The sequence below is a fragment of the Marmota flaviventris genome, chromosome 6, assembly GCF_047511675.1.
Source record: "Marmota flaviventris isolate mMarFla1 chromosome 6, mMarFla1.hap1, whole genome shotgun sequence".
Taxonomy (NCBI): domain Eukaryota; kingdom Metazoa; phylum Chordata; class Mammalia; order Rodentia; family Sciuridae; genus Marmota; species Marmota flaviventris.
In genome coordinates, this window is record NC_092503.1 from 46,808,075 (window position 1) to 46,829,781 (window position 21,707).

At 35.6% G+C, this 21,707-nt stretch overlaps 1 protein-coding gene across 1 annotated transcript; it reads left to right on the forward strand.

Moving 5' to 3' along the window:
• The first annotated feature begins 440 nt into the window (after positions 1-440).
• On the forward strand, positions 441-10,788 carry LOC139706204 (amine sulfotransferase-like). The gene is made up of 4 exons (XM_071613883.1): positions 441-531; positions 1,351-1,445; positions 8,353-8,539; positions 10,529-10,788. Exons 1-4 carry the CDS (start codon positions 513-515, stop codon positions 10,648-10,650), a joined length of 423 nt encoding a protein of 140 aa, XP_071469984.1. The 5' UTR covers positions 441-512; the 3' UTR covers positions 10,651-10,788.
• The last annotated feature ends 10,919 nt before the right edge of the window (positions 10,789-21,707 follow it).

Sequence of the window (21,707 nt, forward strand, 5' to 3'; positions counted from 1 at the left end):
TGATACATATCAGACTTTTAAATTTTTTCAATGTGTTATTTATGAAGAGGTATGTTAAAGTGATCTTAACCTACATGTCCATACTCACTAATGAGATTAAGCCTGTTTTGATAGGTTATTGACAATAATTATTGTGTATTCTGTGAAAGGCCTTTTTTTGGTTCAACTTTTCATTAGTGGTATTTTCATATTAATTTTTTTATACAGTTTCTGTCCTATAAGTAAAAGAATTTATTTCAACACTTTTTGTAATAGAGAAAAATTGGGGGAACACCTAATTTTCCATGACTAGAAGAATGGATTAAGATGATTATGATTCATTCAGCTAATGAATATGATGCAACTGTTAAAAACTTGAAATAATATGCTGGAATTGTTAATATTATTTCTAATTCTTCCTGCAGATTCTTTATATCTACAGAAATCCTAAAGATGTTTTGGTTTCCTTTTTTCATTATTCAAATTGGGTGGCTATATTAAAGAATTCTGAAACTTTTGAGAATTATATAAAAATGTTTCTAGATGGACAAGGTAACTATGAGTTTATTTATCAAGAAACTTAGGAAAGATATGTAGAGAGATGGAAAAGGGCAATTGTACAATGCATGCTCTTGAGTAGTTACTATGACATATCAACTTAGTCTGCCACCCAGTGGCGTTTCCATTCCTTGCCAGGACCATGTGGGTTTTGTCAAGTTTTCAAAGGCATGTTGTTTGGAAAATATTTTGACCAGTCCATAAGAGGCTTACACGTATTCTATCAATTTAAACTAGCTACAAATATAATTAAAACAATACATTCCAGAATCACTAATGATCAGGGTGTTTGTGTACTCTCTCCTGGACCTGTGGTAAGCCTTCTAGGGCCATGGTGGAGTTTATCACTCCACTACTGATGAGGATTGAAGCTTGCAAGGGACTTGTAGTGAGAAGTATCAGGATCTCACTCATTTAAAGATTACATTCAGGTTTTGTCTCATTGTAAACAGGTAGCTTTGCTATCCAGAAATCTTAGAGAATGAGAAGAAAAATGGACATGTGTGTTTTCTGGTGGATATAGGAAAGTGGAGGAAATTGCTTTAAAGAAATCTGATTTAAACTTAGACCCAGGGGCTTTCTCATTTCTTCATTGCTGCCTTCCTACATCCATAAAGTCACTTTTCATGATCACTTCTCTATGAAAACCATGATTGTTCCCCTAAGCAGTAATCATTTCAAAACAGTAATATAGATGTTCAGTGGTTGGGGCCTTTATTTTTGTTTTTGTGACCATAAGGAGGAAAAGACAGAATACTTTGCTATTCAATAAGTGCAACATCTTTACCTTCTTACTAATTATTTTTTGCACAGTGGTGGGAAGTCGTTGGTTTGATCACATAAAAGGCTGGTATGAACACAGACATGACTTCAATATTCTGTTCATGAGCTATGAAGATATGAAAAAGGTAAAATAAGAAGTATTTTTTAAAATTCTATTTTTAAACCTTTTTTCTCCTGGTTTCAGTAAAACTCATTCTCCTAGTCATTTTCATACATATTTCGTAGGCTTTTGGGGGGTAAGTGGGGGGTCTAATTTCCTGCTTATCCATTAATTATTACTGGTTTTCCTCAAGGGTGTCTTCTCACTACACACAGTCACCATGGTTATCATTTAAAAACTGTAGAAATAAAGGCAACCTCAAATATCTAGGATACCAATCTTGTAAATCATTTTTATTAATATTAATTACGTATTAATGGGTTTTGTTATCTGATTTCTATATGACCATGCAACATGCACTGATCATATACAATCTCCCTTCTTCCACTCTTACTTACCCTTCCCCCTGGACCCTTCACAGGCACTAGTATTCATGATTCTAGTTTCAGTCCATATTTGTTGTTGTTCTCACGTGTGCCTCTTGCACTACTTGTCTTTGTATGTCTGGCTTATTTTATTTAACATGATCTCCTTCAGTTCATGAATTTTGCTGGAAGATTTCATTTTTTTATATCTGAATAATAGTCCAGTGTGTGTGTGTGTGTGTGTGCACCATGTTTTCTTTATGTGTTCATCTTTGATAGACACCTAGGCTGAATCCTTATCTATTGTGAATAGTGATACAATAAACATGAACATGTGAGTTGTCTCTTCTATGGTGACTCTATTTCTTTTTGATATATACCCAGGAATGTAACAGTTGGATTATAGAGTAGTTCTGTTTTTAGTTTAGTGGGTTTTTTTTTTTTTTTTTTTTTTTTTTTTGAGGATACACCATACAACAAACTTTTTTCCATGGTACTTGTACTTAAGAAAGTTCATCAAGGAACACCATGACAATGGGGGAAGAAGCCACTTCAAAGACAGGATAATTGTTGCTATAGATGAGGGTGAGGCCTGTGAGGCATGTTCTTCCTGTTTTTTAAAGAGAATCTTCATGTGAAGTCATAGGATGCTTATATGCTGGTGAAAGTTTCAAAACTGCCTGAAAACTTTGTGTAATTCAAACACAAGATAGTTGAAATTTATTGTTCTGTGGACTCTGGTTGGTATGTGGATTCATTAATACATCATATATTCAGTTACTTCAACAATCACTGAATGATTGCTCTGTGACTGGCACTGAATCATGAGTAATAGATGACTGAATTTTTTATAAACAGAACTCATAATCTATCAGGGAAAACAGGTACTCACCAAGCTAGTATATGTAGTTCAAAAGTAATAAGTGAAATTATTAAGGAAAAGTCTAACTATAATGTCAATGTGCATATGTACTGAGAGTATCTAGTATAGTTGAAAGTGAAGGTCTTTTTTTTTCCTGAAATAAATAAATAAGAGCGAACAGAAAGAAAAGAAATGGGAGAGACTTATAAGAAAAAAGGAAAATGCATGAGACCTTTGAAGACCTAAGGGAAGAACTTGAACAATGTGGAAGAGATGAAATATTAATATAGAGGGGTTTTGTAGGAGCCAGATTTTATAAGATCTGTGGACTATGTTAATGAGAGTGATTTCTTTAAAGTTAAAAGTAGTCAAGAGCCTCTAAAAGAATTATTAAGAGGGGTAGCCATAGAATATGATTTATATTTTTGAATGTTATTCCCATTCATGAATTAAAAAGAAAAAATAGTGAGTATAACTAATCCAGTCCAGACACAGACCAGTGTGTTAATCCACTGAACATCAGTGCTTCCTTGGATTGGAGTAATGTCATTATGAATGAAGAGAATACAGAGTTTTGAGGCACAGTTAAGATGTAAAAAGAAAAGGGATTGTACAAAGTACAAATGATAAAGAGAGAGGTATCAAGGATGCTTCCTTTATTTCCAGTTGGTGCAGGTGTGCAGATAGTGGTCTCATTCGTGAAGGTGTTTAGGGCACTCTGAGGCAGGGTTGGGTTAGAGGGGGATCAGAGGAGCTTGAATATGACATTGTTTTTGACCTGTGAAGATTAAAGTGATTTAGAAGAAATCAAATGAATAGAGTGAGAAACAAATGAAAAATACAAATCAAACTCAAAAAGATTTCTGCCTTTAGATATTAATGCCATTAATTTGAACATCATCACTATAAAGAATATAATGGCAGTAGCCTGGGAGGCTGAAGCAGGAGGGTTGAGTGTTCAAAAGTAGCTTCAGCAATTTAGTGAGGCTCTAAGCAACTCAATGAGACCCTATCTCAAAATAGAATATAAAAAGGGATAGGGATGTGGTTCAGTGGTTAAGGGGCCCTGGATTCAATTCCCAATACCAAAAAGAACAAAAGAATGTATGAGAAGAATGAATGTGGATAAAATTGATTGGGGTAGGATGGAGTAAGGAAGTAAAGGAGAGAAGGAATATAGACATTGGTCAACTCAAGTTTTCCGCTTTAGAGCTCTTTCTAGAGAAACCTCACAATGTTGTCAAAAATTAGATATTCAGGGCTGGGGTGGTGGCTCAGTTGGTAGAGTGCTTGCCTAGCATGTGTCAGGAACTGGGTTCTATTTTCAGCAACGTATTTAAATAAATGAATAAAATAAAGGTCCATCAACATTCAAACAATATTTTTTTTAAAAAAACATTAGGTATTCATCAAAGTTGGAATACGTTTTGGAGTCTTCCTTTGTCTGTTGCTTCCCTTGGAAATGTCTTGGTAGTTTTACGAAACACTGCCCATGCCTGCTTCTCCAGTGATAAACCCAGCAAAATGTATAAACTCAGGGCAGTTTCTCTCAGAGGATTTTTCACATTTCTCACTTAATTAGTAGTAGTAGCCCTAGAACCTTAATGACTATGCAGGATTATTTTCTACTTTCCTGTCACAAGTAGAGTCGAGTGGTATATAATTGAACTAGAAGCAATTATAACTATAATGTTTAAAGATTCATATTTAGGTGGAAAAAGTCAAGTTAGAAGACCAATAATTCATTATCATATAATGAGGATGGAGGTTACCATTAGGGGAAGGACAAGGTTTAAAATGAGGAAAGGGTGTTTATTGGGGGATTCTGGAATGCGTGTCATTTTCATATATGTATTTTATTTTAAAATGTAAAAATTCTGGAAATACTTTATCTTAAGAGAAATGATACTCCCCTTTGGGGGGAGTCTAATATGAGAGATTTAATCATTCCCATCCTGTTATCTTTTCCTTCAACATATTGGAACTGGCTGATGCCTCTAGGAAAGAGATGCATATATACCTGAAGGGTGTGGGGCAGTTGTCTTTGGAGACCCCACAAATACAGTGGTAAAGAAGAGAGCTGCCCGTTGTGTTACATGAAAAACCATTTTGTGGAATATGGCTCAGAATTTTGGATAGTAATTGGTAGTAGAATTAGGGAATGGCTGGTGTTCTGAAGAACTGGCCAAAGTACAAGACTGTAGCAAGACCTAGAAAATAATCTCTGAATCTATGTTATGGTTTAATTATGACTTGTCCCCCAAAAGATCATATGTGAGACTATGAAAGAAAAGTTTAGGGATGATATATGATAGGATGATAAAAGGCCTGATCTAATCAGGGCATTAATATCCTAAGTGGTAATTTTAGGCAGGTAGGTAGGGTAGAGCTGGAGGAGGTAGGTCATCAGGGATATCCCTTTGTGGTATAATGTCATGAGCTGATTGGAGCTCTCTCTGCTTCCTGGTGTGATGTCTTGAGTTGCTTTTCTCCACCACATTCTTCCACCGTGATATTCTGACTCACTTCAGGCCCTGTGGAATGGAGCCGGCTGTCTATGGACTGAGACCTCTGAAACCGCGAGCCACCAAAAAAACTTTGCCTCCTCTACGTTTATTCTTGTCAGGTTTTTTTGGTCACAGCAACGAAAAACCTGACTAAAACAATCTGTGTTTCATCTTCCATTAAAATTATTCACTAAAGTCTACATTTCGATTAACAAGCTGGGGGTTTATCTGATACTTTGGTTAATAATAGTTGGCTTTGAGGGAAAGACTTTAATTTTATCTCTTATTTCCTTGTATGTGACAAGTATAGCTGTTTTGAAATTCTTTCGGATAATTTCTACATTTGTAACATCGATAGTTCTATTTTATTGTCTTTTTTATGCTAGAACTTGTTCACATTTTCTTATCCCTTTGTATTCATTTATATCCTAATTTTATTATTTTTTTCTGCACCCAAGTTTGGTGTAGAAATAAGTTAATAACTGTGGTGTGGGAGACCAACCTTGCACATGACTGAGTCACACTCCTCTGCTGGGTGCTGAGGCACTCAATCACAGAAATGTGGCAGAGCTTTCCCCACCCTTCTTGGGTTCAAGGGTTGGTGTTTCGTGCATGGGTGTGTCTTGCTACAGCCCCATGGGTGAAGCTATGCTCACCTGTTCTTTTGTAATATAACCCCTTGCCCTGTTTAGGATAGAATCTTCCATGGAAGTGCCTTGTGTGTGTCCCCTTCTCTTACTCTGCCCTTGGGTGTGGCCTACCCAGGTGTCAGTAAACCTGCTGACAGTGGACATCATGAACATAGACTCAGCCCCCTGAAACCTGACCCGTTGCCTCATTTGAATAGCTTCTCCTCAATAAAAGGGGTCAGGGCATGTGCACTCTCTCTCTTCCTGCGGACCCTTAAGGTCAGAGGAGCCATCACAGCGACCCCAAAGAAAAAGGTATTTGTGTCCCTTGTGTGGTTATTTTGCACAGCCCAATTAGCCCAGTTCAACTGGAGTAACCCCTGAGCATTTTCTGTGGACCTGTTATTTTTATTCATCCTCTCACACTACATTTTTTCCCCTACAAGAATACAGCTAACATACTCAGGAAGTTAGCAAGGCCCTGTATCCTCTGTCCCCAACCTGCCAACCCATCTCCATTTCTTGTGAGCACATAGTGTATCAAGCACTTTGAAGTTCACATTTCATAGGGTTAGGGGTTTCAGGTTTCTTTAGTTGGGGGCTCATTTTTTAAAATTTTATCCAGAAAAGAAATCTTTGCTTCTTGAATTGAAAGAAAAGTTCCTTTCTCATGAAAATTGTTATAACCTCTTTGAGATACAGTTTTTCCAGTTAAAGTACTATTGCCTATAGTAATTCTGTTTAGGTTTTATCCTCCCACTGAAGTTTTTACTTGTGATAAAATATCCATGACATAAAGTATATTTTTTACTTGTGATAAAATATCCATGACATAAAATATGCCACTTTAACGACTTTGAAGCGGATACCAGGGATTGAACTCAGGGACACGCAACCACTGAGTCACATCCCCAGCCCTATTTTGTATTTTTTTAGAGACAGGGTCTCACAGAGTTGCTTAGCCCTTGCTAAATTGCTGAGGCTGGCTTTGAACTCACCATCCTTCTGCCTCTGCCTCCTGAGTCCCTGGGATTACAGGCATGAGCCACCGTTCCCAGCCTGCTTTAACCATTTTTTAAGGGAACAGTTGTGTGTCATGAAGTATGTTCATATTCTTGTGCCAACATCACCACTCTCCTACTCTAAAATGAATTCATATTGCAAAACTGAAACTCTATATTCACAAGGCTATAATCCCTCATTCTCCAGTCTCAGCTCCCTGTAGGTCTTGTAAAAAAACATTCTACTTTCTGTGTTTATGAAGTTGATTAGTCTTAGTATATCATATCAGTGGAATCATACAGTATTTGTCCTTTTTGACTGGCTCATTTAACTTAACTTACCATAATGTCTTCAGGGTTCATGCATTTGTAGCATAATGCCTTCCTTCTAAGGCTGAATAATATTCCAATGTACATATGTACTACATTGTATTTGTGTATCTCATACATATACATACATATAGATCACTTTTATATTCTGCATTGTGAATAATGATGTATGAACATGGTGTACAAATCTCTCTCTGAGACTTTAACTTTCAATATTTGGGGTACATACACAGAAGTGGATTTGTTGGGTCATATTGTAATGCTGTTTTTAGGTTCATACTATTTCCATTGCATTTGCAGCATTTTTACATTTCTACCAACATGCATAAATCTTAATTTTTCTGATTCATTGGTCTTATTGTTGTCTGATGTGGTTTATTTTTAATAATAAAAATATTGAAATAAAAATAAATAAAATATTTAAAATTTTAAAATAATAATAGCCTTCCTAATGGGTGTGAAGTGGTACCTTACTGTGGTTGATTTGCATTTCCCTAATGATTAGTGATACTGAGCATCTTTTCATGTACTTATTGGACATGTGTATATCTACTTTGAAGAAATCCTTTGCCAATTTTTAATTGGACTGATTTTTTTATTCTCGTTGATTTGTAAGAATTCTTTATGTATTCTGGGTAGTAGAACTTTTAAGATATTTGGTTTCTTATTCTACAACTTAAATTTCTTTGTTCTAATGTCTTTTTTGTTTTATTTTTTGTTTGTTTTGGTGTGTGTGTGTGTGTGTGTGTGAGTGTACTTGGGGTTTTTAATGTAAAAGATAATCTTATGCGCTAACAGGGACCACTTCATTTGCTTTATTTTCTATTTCAGTACCTTTTTTGTTTTTATTGCTTAGGTGCTGCAGCTAGTATTTCTAGTATCATGATAAATTAAAGTGGAAAAATGGAGTTGAACTTACTCCACATCTCAGATGAAAATCTTTCTCTCTTAGTTGAGTTTGCTGTTAGCTGTTCCATATAAGACTTTTTCATGTTGACGTAGATTCCTTCCATTGCAGATTTATTGAGAGTTTCATCATAAAAAGATGTTGGGTTTTGTTAAATGTTTTTTGTGCATCAATTGAGATAATCATGTCAGTTTGTTTCCCCATTCTCTTTTCATAACAAACTGCATGGTTCATATGATGACACTTCTTTGCATTCCAGCAATCAATTTCACTAGAATATGAAAATGTTGTGTGTTTGGCTGTAACTCATGCATACTCATGACTCTTTCAGGACCTCAGAAGTGCAGTGTTGAAAATCTGTAGATTTCTTGAGAAAGAACTTAGTGAAGAAGTCGTGGATACTGTTGTGAAACAGGCTTCATTTCAGAACATGAAGACTAATCCACAAGCAAATTATGATGATATTGTAAAACAGGAAATGGGAGTGAGAAACAACGAAGGAAATTTTCTGCGGAAAGGTACTATTCAGTAGTTCTTAGTAGCAAGATGTAAGCTGTCATTCAAGTCCTTGATACCTAGGAGAAATAATAAGTGCTTCCATTATGTCTCTCCAAGTAACAGTGACATTTGGAACCTAGAGAAATTAAGCATCTAATTGAGAGTAGGTCTGAAGAGGTTTTCAAGAAACCTAAGTGTTTTAGTATACAAACTGCTTAATTAATATTGCCTTATTTCTAAGTCACATGAGCCTCGTCAGGTATATTAAATGAGAAGAACAATAATCCTTATTTTCCCTTTGTTCTTCTAGAATAATCTAAGGAGTAAACTTAATGTGTGTTTTGCTGTGCTGGGAGGAGGTTTGGATTACTGTGTTACCATGTGTCATCACAAAGAGTGATATCTTATTAGTGCTATCTGCTATGAATTCAGTTACTTCAAAAAATCCTTGAAATCGTTTTTACTGTGATCTTATTACATGCTTGAAGTAGTTGTCAAGAATGAATATTATTTCCCTTGTAACTGATACCCTTTAAATTCAAAGTATTATTATTATTATTATTAGTAGTATAGTAGTACCAAGGATTGAACTCGGGGGCACTCAAGCACTAAACCACATCCCCAGCTGCTATTTGGTATTTTATTTAGAGACAGGGTCTCACACTGAGATGCTTAGAGCCTCACCCTTGCTGAGGCTGGCTTTGAACTCAACATCCTCCTGCTCAGCCTCCTGAGCTGCTGGGATTACAAGCATACAACACCACACCTGGCTTCAAATTGTTAATTTTTAATTTAATCATTTAGTGTATAAACATTCTAAACATTTCACTTCTACTTTATTCACATTTTATGTCATAATTGGCTCATAATTTACCAATAGGATGATGGATATTAATTTATGAACAATTGTATAAACATCCTATGGAAATTGCCCTAGATATTGATATATTTTTAAATTCCTTTTTTTGATGACATTTATTATAAATTCTCCCTTTTAATTCCTCAGCTACAGTAGATAAAAAGCAATTCTCATATCCCTAAGAGCTTGTTATCTTTTCCAAAGGCCAATAATAATGTCTATACATGTGAACCTGATAGCTGGAAATGCCAAGTTATTTTTCACTTAAGAAGAATGGCATAATGTAATCCCTGCGGTTCAGGAGGCTGAGGCAGAGGAATGCAAGTTCAAAGCCAGCCTCAGCAAAAACAAGGTGCTAAGCAACTCAGTGAGATCCTGGCTCTAAATAAAAAACAAAATAGAGGTGGGGAGTGGTTTAGTGGTCGAGTACCCCTGAGTTCAATCTCCGGTACTCACCCCCACGAAAAAGAATGGCATAATGATGGTTTAATCTTGTATAAAAAAAAAAAGATGCAGAAAGAGAAGCTCTGGTGCTCTATATGACTTTGATTTTATAGGTTGAAAATACTTGAGTTTTGTTTTGTTTTTTTTTTTCAAATTGAAAAAGAAAGAAATACTTATCTTGGAGGGTTTTAGTAAGAATTATATTACAGTTGATAAATGTGGTGCACTTAGTATGAGGTTCACTTAGTATATATACAGGAGTATATATATTAAAATACTTTTTAAATTCTAATGTATTCATATCTTTATAGTTTTTTTATTCCTAAGGATCACAGAGTGGGAAAGGCTAACATATGGAGAAGTAAATTTTAAATCTCTTTACTGCATTATTTTGTTCCTAGATTCTTTATTCAATCATTCCTGTGTAAGAAAAGATGAGGTCTCCAATCCTGTGGATCTGAACAAATATTTAGCTTGGTTGAAAAGAGATTAACCCATTAATTTCCAATTTTTAAATTCTGTGAACACAATAATATTCACATATTATTAGAAAGTTAAAAAATAGGTATATTGGTTGCTCCATTTAAATTTGACAGGGGTTCCACATCTGGGACAATGGGACACATGGGTTCAAATGGTTGAGGCAGTCTTTAGCATGAAGTGTTCTTTATTCACCAAAGTGACATTCATGTTCATATCCCATTAGGTACCATTGGAGATTGGAAACATCATTTTACTGTGGAGCAGAATGAAAGATTTGACCAGATATTCCAAAGGGAAATGAAAGACTTTCCCCTCAAGTTCGTCTGGGATATAAATGAGGAGTAGAATTCTAATCAAACTATAAAAGAATCATGTAAACTCTAATCAAATGCTATACCTTAACATACATAATAATAATAACATACATAATGCCTACTACTAATTATAAAACTTCATTAACAAAATAAATAAACTATGCTTAGATCAGTTGCCATGAATTCTTTAAAATTTAAAAAAATTAGTTTTACTTTAATAATTAAAATTACAAATCAGAAATTAAAATGCTTTTGCAGCTTTGGTACCCTGCATGAAAATGGCAAAACAGGAAGCAAAAAACATGACTTGCAAATATCTTCAGAAATTATTCTGTATTGTGTATTTTCCAATACCCACAATTAAATTCAGGATCAATTAAACATTAAAAATCATTTTATTCTTGTACTTAAATTTTAATTCTTTGGTTTCGAAATCAATGTGGATATTCAAATGTGATATAGAATAAATGGAGAAGTCCTATATAAATAGGTACTTCTTTTTAATAATTTAACAGATCACAGTTTGCACTAGATGAAAAAATAGTTTTTTCAGGCTGGTCAGGATGGCATGCACTTGTAATCTCACGACCTAGGAAGCTGAGGTAAGAGGATAGCAAGTTCTAGCCAGCCTCAGCTACATACAGAGACCCTGTGTCAAAAGTTTTAGAAAAGGAAAGGAGGCTTGGGGATATAGTTCAGTAGTAGAACTCCCCTGTGGTTATTCCCCAGTACAGTAACACTACCACCACTACAACAAAGTTCTATCCATAATGTATCACTCAATAAAATTACATCACAGAAATTGAACAGTTGAATATTTAATAAAACTTTAGTAGATTTATAAGCCTTTAAGGGTAGCACCATACAAAGTCATCAAATGGAAACAACCTGTGTTACTTGGCTTTCCATTATTATAACAAAATACCTGAGATAATAAATTCATAAGAAAGGAAAAGTCCATTTGGGATCATTGTTTCAGAGTTTTCAGACACAGTCACTTGACTCAGTGGATTATGGGCTGTAGTGAAACATTATTTCATGATGGGCAGTGTGTAGTGGAGTAAAGCTCCTCCCTTCAAGGCATCTGGGAAGGAAAAAGAGAGAAAGAAGAAAAGTCTAGGGTCCTAATATTCCCCAATGGAATGGCCCTGATGACTTAACTTTCTCCATCTAGACCCGACAGGTGGTCTGCTTCCCAAGAGCACTAAGGAGTAGGGATGGAGCTTTCAACACAGGGGTCTTTTGGAGGACACTTACCCAAACCATAGCACAAACCAATATCCATGTACATCCAAATAAATAAGTAAATTGTGATATTTCACATTATGAAACAAATTATCTATAAAGAAGCATGAATTACAATTCTCTGAAAAACATACACAAGTTTAGAAATATAATATTCAGTGGAAACATGCCAGACACTTATTGCATGTTTTCTTATATGATTCGAAAAAAGGTGCAACTAATGATGGTTTTAGAAGGTGGGTGTTCACCTTCAAGGAATAATGCAGTAACTTAACAGGTAAATGAGAGCACTTCTGGGATGTTAGCATTTTTTCTTTTCCCTTGATCTTAGTACTGTTCCTTTTGGGAATATTTGTGTGACAGTGTACATAGGATTTGTATATTTTTCTGATTTTTACCATACATTTATTTGATTTATAAAATAAATAAGAAAACATTTCCAAAGAGCAGAAAAAATCTTGCAGTAATTAAATGGACAAAACATTAATTCATAGTTAGCAAAAGTTTAAAAATTAGGGAATACTCAATGATGTGCTCAGATGCAAAAAGTTCCAGAGGAAAAAAGAAAGAGAACAAAGCATTGGGCTCTTAGAGAACCACTGAAAATAAGGACTGATTATATTTTAAATGTTAATTTTAATGTTTCCTCTCAAAAATGGGCAGAAGTCTCCTAACCTTGAGAATCTTGAGAAGGGAAGGATCATGTATGTCCCCTATAGACTAAATTTGATGGATGTCATTGCAAGGATTAAAGAATATTGGGATGGGTATTGGCTCAAGCAGTAGCGCGCTCACCTGCCATGTGTGCAGCCTGGGTTCGATCTTCAGCACCACATACAAACAAAGATGTTGTGTCCGCGTATAACTAATATATATATATATATGTATATATATATATATATATATATATATATATATATATATATATATATATATATATATATGGCTGGGAATAGATTTCACCTCTGCTTATGCTCATGGGGAAGTTCCAGTTAAGTAGGCTGAAACCCACTGTCTCTGCAGAACCCACTGTGGAGGAGGTAAGTGGCTTTTCCTTAGTATTTGCCTGGAAGAGATTGGGAAAGGGTGAAAAAGGATTCTGTTCTGCAAGATCTCTTTACTGCCATCCACTTGTTGAGAGAGCAGACCTGTCTCAAAAAAATTTTTTTTTTTTGTACTAGGGATTGAACTCAAGGGCACTCAATCACTGAGCTACATCTCCAGCTCCATTTTGTATTTTATTAAGAGACAGGGTCTTACTGACTTGCTTAGTACCTTGCTGTTGCTGAGGCTGGCTTTGAATTCACGATCCTCCTGTCTCATCCTCCTGAGCTGCTGGGATGACAGACGTGTGCCACTGCGCCAGGCTCAGAAATTTTTAAAGTATGTGCCCATTGAAATTTCTGGGTATATATTGTCCTTGTATCCAGGCTTGGATATATAGAAGGGGGAACAGACAGAACTTAACACTGGGTAGCTACTGAAGTCCTTAATCTCTGGGAAATCATCTTTTTTTCCTCCATCTTTCAACATCATCTGATAGTTGCTTTGATCAGTTTCTAGTTGTAAATAATAGGAATAACAATTCAGCTATCAAGGAGGTGGAATCGTCAATGAATGAGAGAACTGAATCAAGTTGGTTGATCTCTATAGTAAGAATGGATAATGGGTGATATGTGGACATAATGTAACATTCAACACTGGGTTGAGTCTTTCATGAAGGACAATGGGCTAATTATATGAAGTTAGCAATAAAAAAGAAGGACTGTCAAACACCACTCATGAGACAGAAAATGGCCACAATTGGAAAAAAAAATACTACAAGGAGAGCATTATTTTCATAAGGAAGATAAATGTTTCCTATAATAAAAAGTTGAAGGACAGGTTCCTAGAAGATTGCTGATGTTAAAGAGTATTTGGTTGATAGTTGCCCATGATTTCAAAAGGCATAAGATATAGGGCTTCAGAAGCAGAGGAGGCGTAGAAATTTGGCCAAGTTAGAGCAAATAGGTGAAGGACAGGTTCCCAGAAGACATAGATATTATAGAATATTTGGTTGATAATTGACTATGGATTTCAAAGGGATAAGAGATAGGGTTTCAGAAGCTGGGAAAAGGTGGACTGTTGACTCAGAACAAAAAGGTAAAGGGTATGTTTCAAAAGCAAACAGAGATTTCAGAGTATTTGATTGATAATTAACAGGGATTTCAAAGGGCACAAAAGTTAGGTCTTTAGGAGACAGGGACGGGTAGAATATGCACTCAGAAAAGGTAATTTTCAAAGCTCAGTAGAGCAAAAAAGGAGTGAAGACTTCTGAGAATCTAGTTATCTCCAAGTAACCAACAGGTAAGGGATCAAATGTGAAGTAGTGGAGAGTGGAGCTGCTGAGAGAACTGAGTGAGGAAGGGACTGTGGGAATCTTTCTTGGATCCTATAGCATCCTGGGTTCCCACTGGGGTCCTACCCATTAATGCATATTTGCCTGAAAAAAAAAACATGGTTATTCTGAGTATAGAGAAATAACAACATCTTATATCGATTTTTCTGGTCCTAACTTGAGAGAGACCTGCTGGTGAATGGTCTCAATTAAAATGTGCATCTTTTAAGTTTTTACATGTAAGAATGGAAGCAAAGAACTAAGCATTTTTCTGAAGAAGCTAGAAAATGGGAAAAGACGATGATGTTGACAAAGATAAGAACTAAAAGTAATATTTTGAAAATGGTCTAACAATTGGAATGACAATAAATACAAGTGTTCCACATTCTTCTGTTTTTTTTTTTTTTCTGAAAATGTGAAGAACAAAACCTGTTAAGCTCATTAAAATGAAAAAAAAACACAAACAGGAAATAGTATGCTATATGACCACAGATACAGAGATGATTAAATGAGACTACCTTTTGCAATACCTGTTTACTGAGCTATAATATACTGATGACATGAACCTTTTTTTCTGAGCAAATATGAATGGCCAAAATGGAAGTAAGGATAGAAAAATAGCAGGACGTGATTAAAAGGCATGGAAAATATTGAAAATATTTTATCAAAAATATTATTTTCCTTAGATTTCTGTAGCTTAGTACCACAAAACGAGTGGCTTAAAACAGTAGAAATTGGGCTGGGATACAGCTCAGTGGCAAAGCACTTGCCTCATATTCTCAAAACCCTGGGTTTGATCCCCAGTTCCATAAAAGACAAGGAAAAAAACAGTGACAATTTATCCTTTATACATTTAGAGGCTACAAGTAGAAATTCAGGCGTATACATGTGGGGCCATGTTCTCTCTGCTGCTTCTAGGGGAGAATTCTTCTGTGGTTTGGATATGGATTTTTTTCCTCAAAAGTTCATATGCTGACATCTTGATCCTCAGTATGATGGTATTAGGCTTAGTCCCATTTTGTTTAAGAGATAGAGCCTAGTAGAAGGTGTGTTAGTCAGTTTTCTATTGCTATGACAACATACCCAAGAAAAACAATTTGAAAGGTGGAAAGTTTGTTTTGGCTCACAATTTCAGAGGATTTAATCCATGTTGCTTTGGGTCTGTGACACAACAATGCATCATGGTAGGAATGCATGTTAGAGGAGGCCTGTTAACATCATGGTGACAAAGAAACAGAGAGAGAGAGAGAGAGAGAGAGAGAGAGAGAGAGAGAGAGCAGGGGTGGGGGGAGGGGCCAGGGTCTCAATAACTCCTTCAAGTGCATGCCCCAAATCATGTTTTTTCCATTAGGCCTCATCTTCGGAAGATTCACCCCCTCCCAATAGCACCACAGTCTGGAGACCAAGTGTTGAATACATGAACCTCCCAGTGGTCATTCAAGATCCAAACTACAAAGTCATGGGAGTCCACCATTCATGAATGGATTGATGCTGCCTCAGGAGGGATGGTTGTCATAAAGTGAGGCCAGTCCTTGCCTTGGCCCTTTCTATACACACCTAGGTCCATTTCTCCACTATGTTATGACTCCGCCATAGTCCCCTCACCATGATGTTGATGACATGATGCTTGCACCATACATTTACTGTAATTGTGGAGGAAACCAAGTATGAGATATTGCTTTCAAAGATACTTTAGTAAAGTTCTTTTAAAAAAGTTTCAAATTACTCACATATTCAAAAAGAAATCATAATTTCTTTTCATATGTAGTAGTGAATACATGTCAATAAACTACATGTCAAACTTGCAGCTGCAGCTAATGCTGAACTTAGATATTTATAGCTTTAAAAAATGTTCATTTAAAAAAAGTAAAAAGTCTTATAGTAAATGAGTTAAACATCTAATTTTTTAAAAATTAGAGGAATAACAGAATAAAACGAGAGAAATTAGATGAAATAATAAAGAGCAACAATTGATAACATAGATAACAGATATTTAAAATAATCAGAAGTCCCGTTTCTGAAAGGTTGAAATAAATTCCTAAAAATATATTTGACAAAACTGAACAATAAAAAGGTTAAAAGACCCAAGTACATAATACTATGAATAAAAAGGAAATTTCAACTACAGATATAGTAGAAAATAGAACAAAAGATGTTATTGAAAACTTATTTTTAATATGTTTTAAATTTAGTTAAAATTGTTAAATTACTAGGAAAGATTATATTACAAAAGTGATTCAAGAAAAAGTAGGAAAAAAGAAAAAAGAATGCCAACACTCTTCAAGTTATTCCTTAAAATATAAAAAAAATAAAATTTATTCTATGTAGCTAGTATCATTCTAATACCAGAACCAGGTAAGGACATACCAAAGAAAGAAAACTCATAGACCAAAATCACTGATTAAATTATATTTAAAAATCTGCAATAAAATATTAGCAAATCATATTCAACAATATATTGAGAAGATTAGATATCTTCACCAAGTTGATTTCAACCCAAGGTTACAAGGATGGTTTAACATTTGCAATTCAATTAAATGTAATTCACTTCATAAATAGGATTAAGGATATAAATCACAAATCATCTCCATAGATGTAGACAAATCTTCAACAATGTTCAACTCTCTTTCATGATAAAAACACTAAAGGAATGAGGGGTAGGAGGAACTTACCATAACATCCTATAGACTATATATGACAAACCCAAAGCCTTATAGTGAATGGGGAAAAGCCAAAAACATTTTCTTTAAAATCCAATATAAGTTAAGGATATCCACTCCTACCACTCCTATTCTATATAGAATTAGAAATTCTAGCCAGAACAATATGGCAAGAGAGGGAAATACAATGGATAACAGGAAAGGCAAAATTTAAATTTCCACTGTTTATCAGAATGTGGAAGATGGCGGCGAATGGAGTGCATCACCCCCGTGTACCGCGTCACTGCGCTGGTGAATGACGAGTTAGAACGGCCAAAAGCTATCTTGTTAGGAATTTCCAGCAAAATTGGGGTGCACCAAAACCTAGAGGAAGGATTTCCATCGCCCAAGGATCAGTTACTGGGGCTCAACCATGAGTGAACTGTCCGCCCAGAGATTCAAGCTGTTTATTCAGTGGCCCACCCCGCTGCTAGAGACTGTGGCGTGCTGGGAAACGGCGTCCCTAGAAATGGCAAGCTAGCAATGCAGAGAAATGGTGCTGCAGATTCTGTGGGCTCCTGCCAGCTGTGCCCTCACTGTGCTCCGGGCTGAGTTCTGGGTTTGAGACGGGGGAAGGAAGCGGTTCAGTTCTATCCTCCACACTGGGCAGCCCACCTAGGAAGCCAGCGGCCACCATCTTGGAGAGCTGACGTCACCATCGCCAGTTTTCGACAGATTGCAGCTCATTTAGCGATAGAACAGGTCTGTGTCATTTAGACCATCTCCCATACAGTGGGGAAATCACATAAAATCTCTCCCCGGCTTTCTGGGGGTGTGATTAACAGAGTGAACGTGAATAGACCTGTGGGGAAAGGTAAAGGCACCTGACCTCCAACTCCCGCCCCCAACAGCGGCGAAAACAAAACCTGTAGCGCCAGGTCTTGGAGGAGGGGCTAGTGGAGGGAATCAAAACAATAAGGTGCCAGTTCCCAAAATCTGCGCTCCATGTCCAGGAAACTGCAGGCACAGAGTGTAGTTTGAACTGCTGAGAGGTATCACACCGGGAAAGGCCTGGCTGACAGGAGAAGTCAGGAGACTAGAAACCAGTAATAAACCTAAGCTAACAGGATTTGAGAGACACCAGGGGGGGGAGGAGGTTGTGGCCTCACATGGATTGTTTCCTACAGCCAGAGGGCAAAATCTTGGCCCAGAAGACACAGCACCACCTACTGGAAGCGAAGAAAATAGAAGTCTAACAGTGTCCCATTTTTCTTTCTTTTTTTTTTAAATTTTTTAAAAATTTTTTAATTTTAATTTTTTTTCTTTTCTATAACTATATTATTATTTTTTAAATGTAATTTGTATTTTACTGCATTTTATTATTATTTTTTATTATCATTTCTTTTTCTTTTCTATTCTTTTCTCTTTCTTTCCTCTCTACCTCTCTCTTTCTTGGATTGCTTCCTTACCTTTTCCCCATCTTTCCTCTTAAGCATGACCACCCAGATTACGTACAACTTACTAAATGCAAATAGATGAATACTACAAATCGGTCCATAGTCCGCCTAAGCCCTTAACTACTCCCAAGTACTCCTGTCTTTTCTCTTGTTAATATCCGCCTGCATTTGAGCAACACCCCAAAGAAGCTAACATATACTAACCTCCATACCATCAAATCGCCCGACCTCAACATAAAATCCTAAGTTCAAACCTCAATTCTATACATGCCATCAAATTCTGTAGGCCTTTAATGAAACTAATGAATTTACCTTAAATCACAATTAAATCCAACATTTCTAAACATTGTCTCCCAACACAAAGGAGAGATATTGGAACTATAAAAACCAAAACAAATTTAAAGAAGAAAACAGAAACAGAGTAGTCAAACAGAGTTGGAAAGTAACGTGAGCACCATGAAAAAACAAGGGAAAAAAGGATTACAAACAATGCAGGACAACTTAAATTCACAGGAGAACCTAGAGGCATCAGAAAAATGGACAGAGAAAGAACTCAAGGCATACCTAACTCAGATGGAACGGAATCTTAGAGAAGACATTAGACAGCAAGTCCAAACAATGAAAGTATACTTTGGAAATGAATTAAATAGGCAAATTCAAATGGCAAAAAACGAGCTCTACCAGGAGATAGAGATTTAAAAAAAAATCAAACAGTAATCCTAGAAATGCAGAAAACCATAAACCAAATTAAAAACTCAAATGAGAATATTACAAATAGACTAGATCAAATAGAAGTCAGAACATCAGATAATGAAGACAAAGTTTATCAACTTGAAAAGAATATAGTCAACACAGAAAGGATGCTAAGAAATCACCAGCAATCTATCCAAGAGATATGGGATGTCATAAAAAAACCAAACTTGAGAGTCATCAGGATAGAAGAAGGTATAGAGGTTCAAACCACAGGAATGAACAATCTACTGAATGAAATAATCCTAGAAAACTTCCCAGATATGAAAGATGGATTGGATTGCCAAATCCTGGAAGCCTACAGGACCCCAAACATACAAAACCGTAATAGACCAACTCCAAGACACATAATTATGAAGATATCCAACAGACAGAACAAGGAGAGAATGTTAAAAGCTACGAGAGAAAGAAGGCAAATTACATTCAGGGGTAAACTAATTAGGTTAATGGCTGATTTTTCATCACAGACATTGAAAGCAAGAAGATCCTGGAACAATGTATTTCAAATGCTGAAAAATAATGGATTCCAACCAAGAATACTGTATCCAGCAAAATTAAGCTTCAGATTTGACAATGAAATTAAAATATTTCATGATAAACAAAAGTTAAAAGAATTCGCAGCCAGAAAACCAGCACTGCAAGGCATTTTGAGCAAAACACTACAAGAAGAGGAATTGAAAAACAGCACCCAAAACTAACAGTGGGAGGTAACTCAGTAAAGGGAAGAAAAAAAAATAACCAAAAAGGAAAAACGAGCCATATTAAAATAAATAAATACATAAGCATGACTGGAAGTACAAACAATATATCAATAGTAACCTTAAACCTTAATGGCTTAAATTCACCAATCAAGAGACAAAGGCTAGTAACCTGGATTAAAAAAACAAATCCAACAATATGCTGCCTTCAGGAGACTCATATGATAGGAAAAGACATACACAGGTTGAAAGTGAAAAATTGGGAAAAATCAAACCACTCGCATGGTCCTTGGAAGCAAGCAGGAATGGCCATACTCATATTGAATAAAATCAACTTCAAACCCAAGTTAATCAAAAGGGATAAAGAAGGACACTATATACTGTTAAAAGGAACCATCCACCAACAAGACATAACAATTATCAATATGTATGCACCAAACAATGGTGCTGCAACGTTCATAAAACAAACTCTCCTCAAGTTCAAGAGCAAAATAGACCACAACACAATAATTATGGGTGACTTCAACACACCGCTCTCTCCATTGGACAGATCCATCAGACAAAAGCTGAATAAAGAAACTATAGAACTCAATAACACAATCAATAACCTAGACTTAACCGACATATATAGAATATATCAACCATCATCAAGTGGATACACGTTCTTCTCAGCAGCACATGGATCCTTCTCAAAGATAGACCATATATTATGCCATAGGGCAACTCTTAGTAAATATAAAGGTGTGGAGATAATACCATGCATCTTATCTGATCATAGTGGAATGAAACTGGAAATCAATGATAAAAGAAGGAAGGAAAAATCCTGCATCACCTGGAAAATGAACAATATGTTACTAAATGATCAATGGGTTACAGAAGACATAAAGGAGGAAATCAAAAAATTCTTAGAGATAAATGAAAATACAGACACAACATATCGGAATCTATGGGACACAATGAAAGCAGTTTTAAGAGTTTAAGAGGGAAATTCATTGCCTGGGGTTCATTCCTCAATAAAAGAAAAAACCAACAAATAAATGAATTCACACTTCATCTTGAAACCCTAGAAAAGGAAGGAAGAGCAAAACAACAGCAAATGTAGTAGAAGGCAAGAAATAATTAAAATCATAGTGGAAATCAACGAAATTGAACAAACAAAAAAAACCATTAAAAAAATTGATAAATTAAAAAAATTGTTGGTTCTTCGAAAAAATAAATAAGATCGACAGACCCTTAGCCATGCTAATGAAGAGAAGAAGAGAGAGAACTCAAATTACTAACATACGGGATGAAAAACGCAATATCACAACAGACACTACAGAAATACAGAAGATAATTAGAAATTATTTTGAAACCCTATATTACAATAAAATAGAAGATAGTGAAGATATCGATAAATTTCTTAAGTCATATGATTTGCCCAGATTGAGTCAGGAAGATACATACAATTTAAACAGACCAATAACAAAGGAGGAAATAGAAGAAGCCATCAAAAGACTACCAACCAAGAAAAGCCCTGGACTGGATGGATATACAGCAGAGTTTTACAAAACCTTAAAAGAAGAATTAATACCAATACATTTCAAGTTATTTCAAGAAATAGAAAAAGAAGGAGATCTTCCAAATTCATTCTATGAGGCCAAGATCACCCTAATCCCGAAACCAGAAAAAGACACTTCAAAGAAAGAAAACTACAGACCAATATCTCTAATGAACTTAGATGCAAAAATCCTCAATAAAATCCTGGCGAATCGAAAACAAAAGCATATCAAAAAAATTGTGCACCATGATCAAGTAGGATTCATCCCTGGGATGCAAGGCTGGTTCAATATACGGAAATCAATAAATGTTATTCACCACATCAATAGACTTAAAGATAAGAACCACATGATCATCTCGATAGATGCAGAAAAAGCATTCGA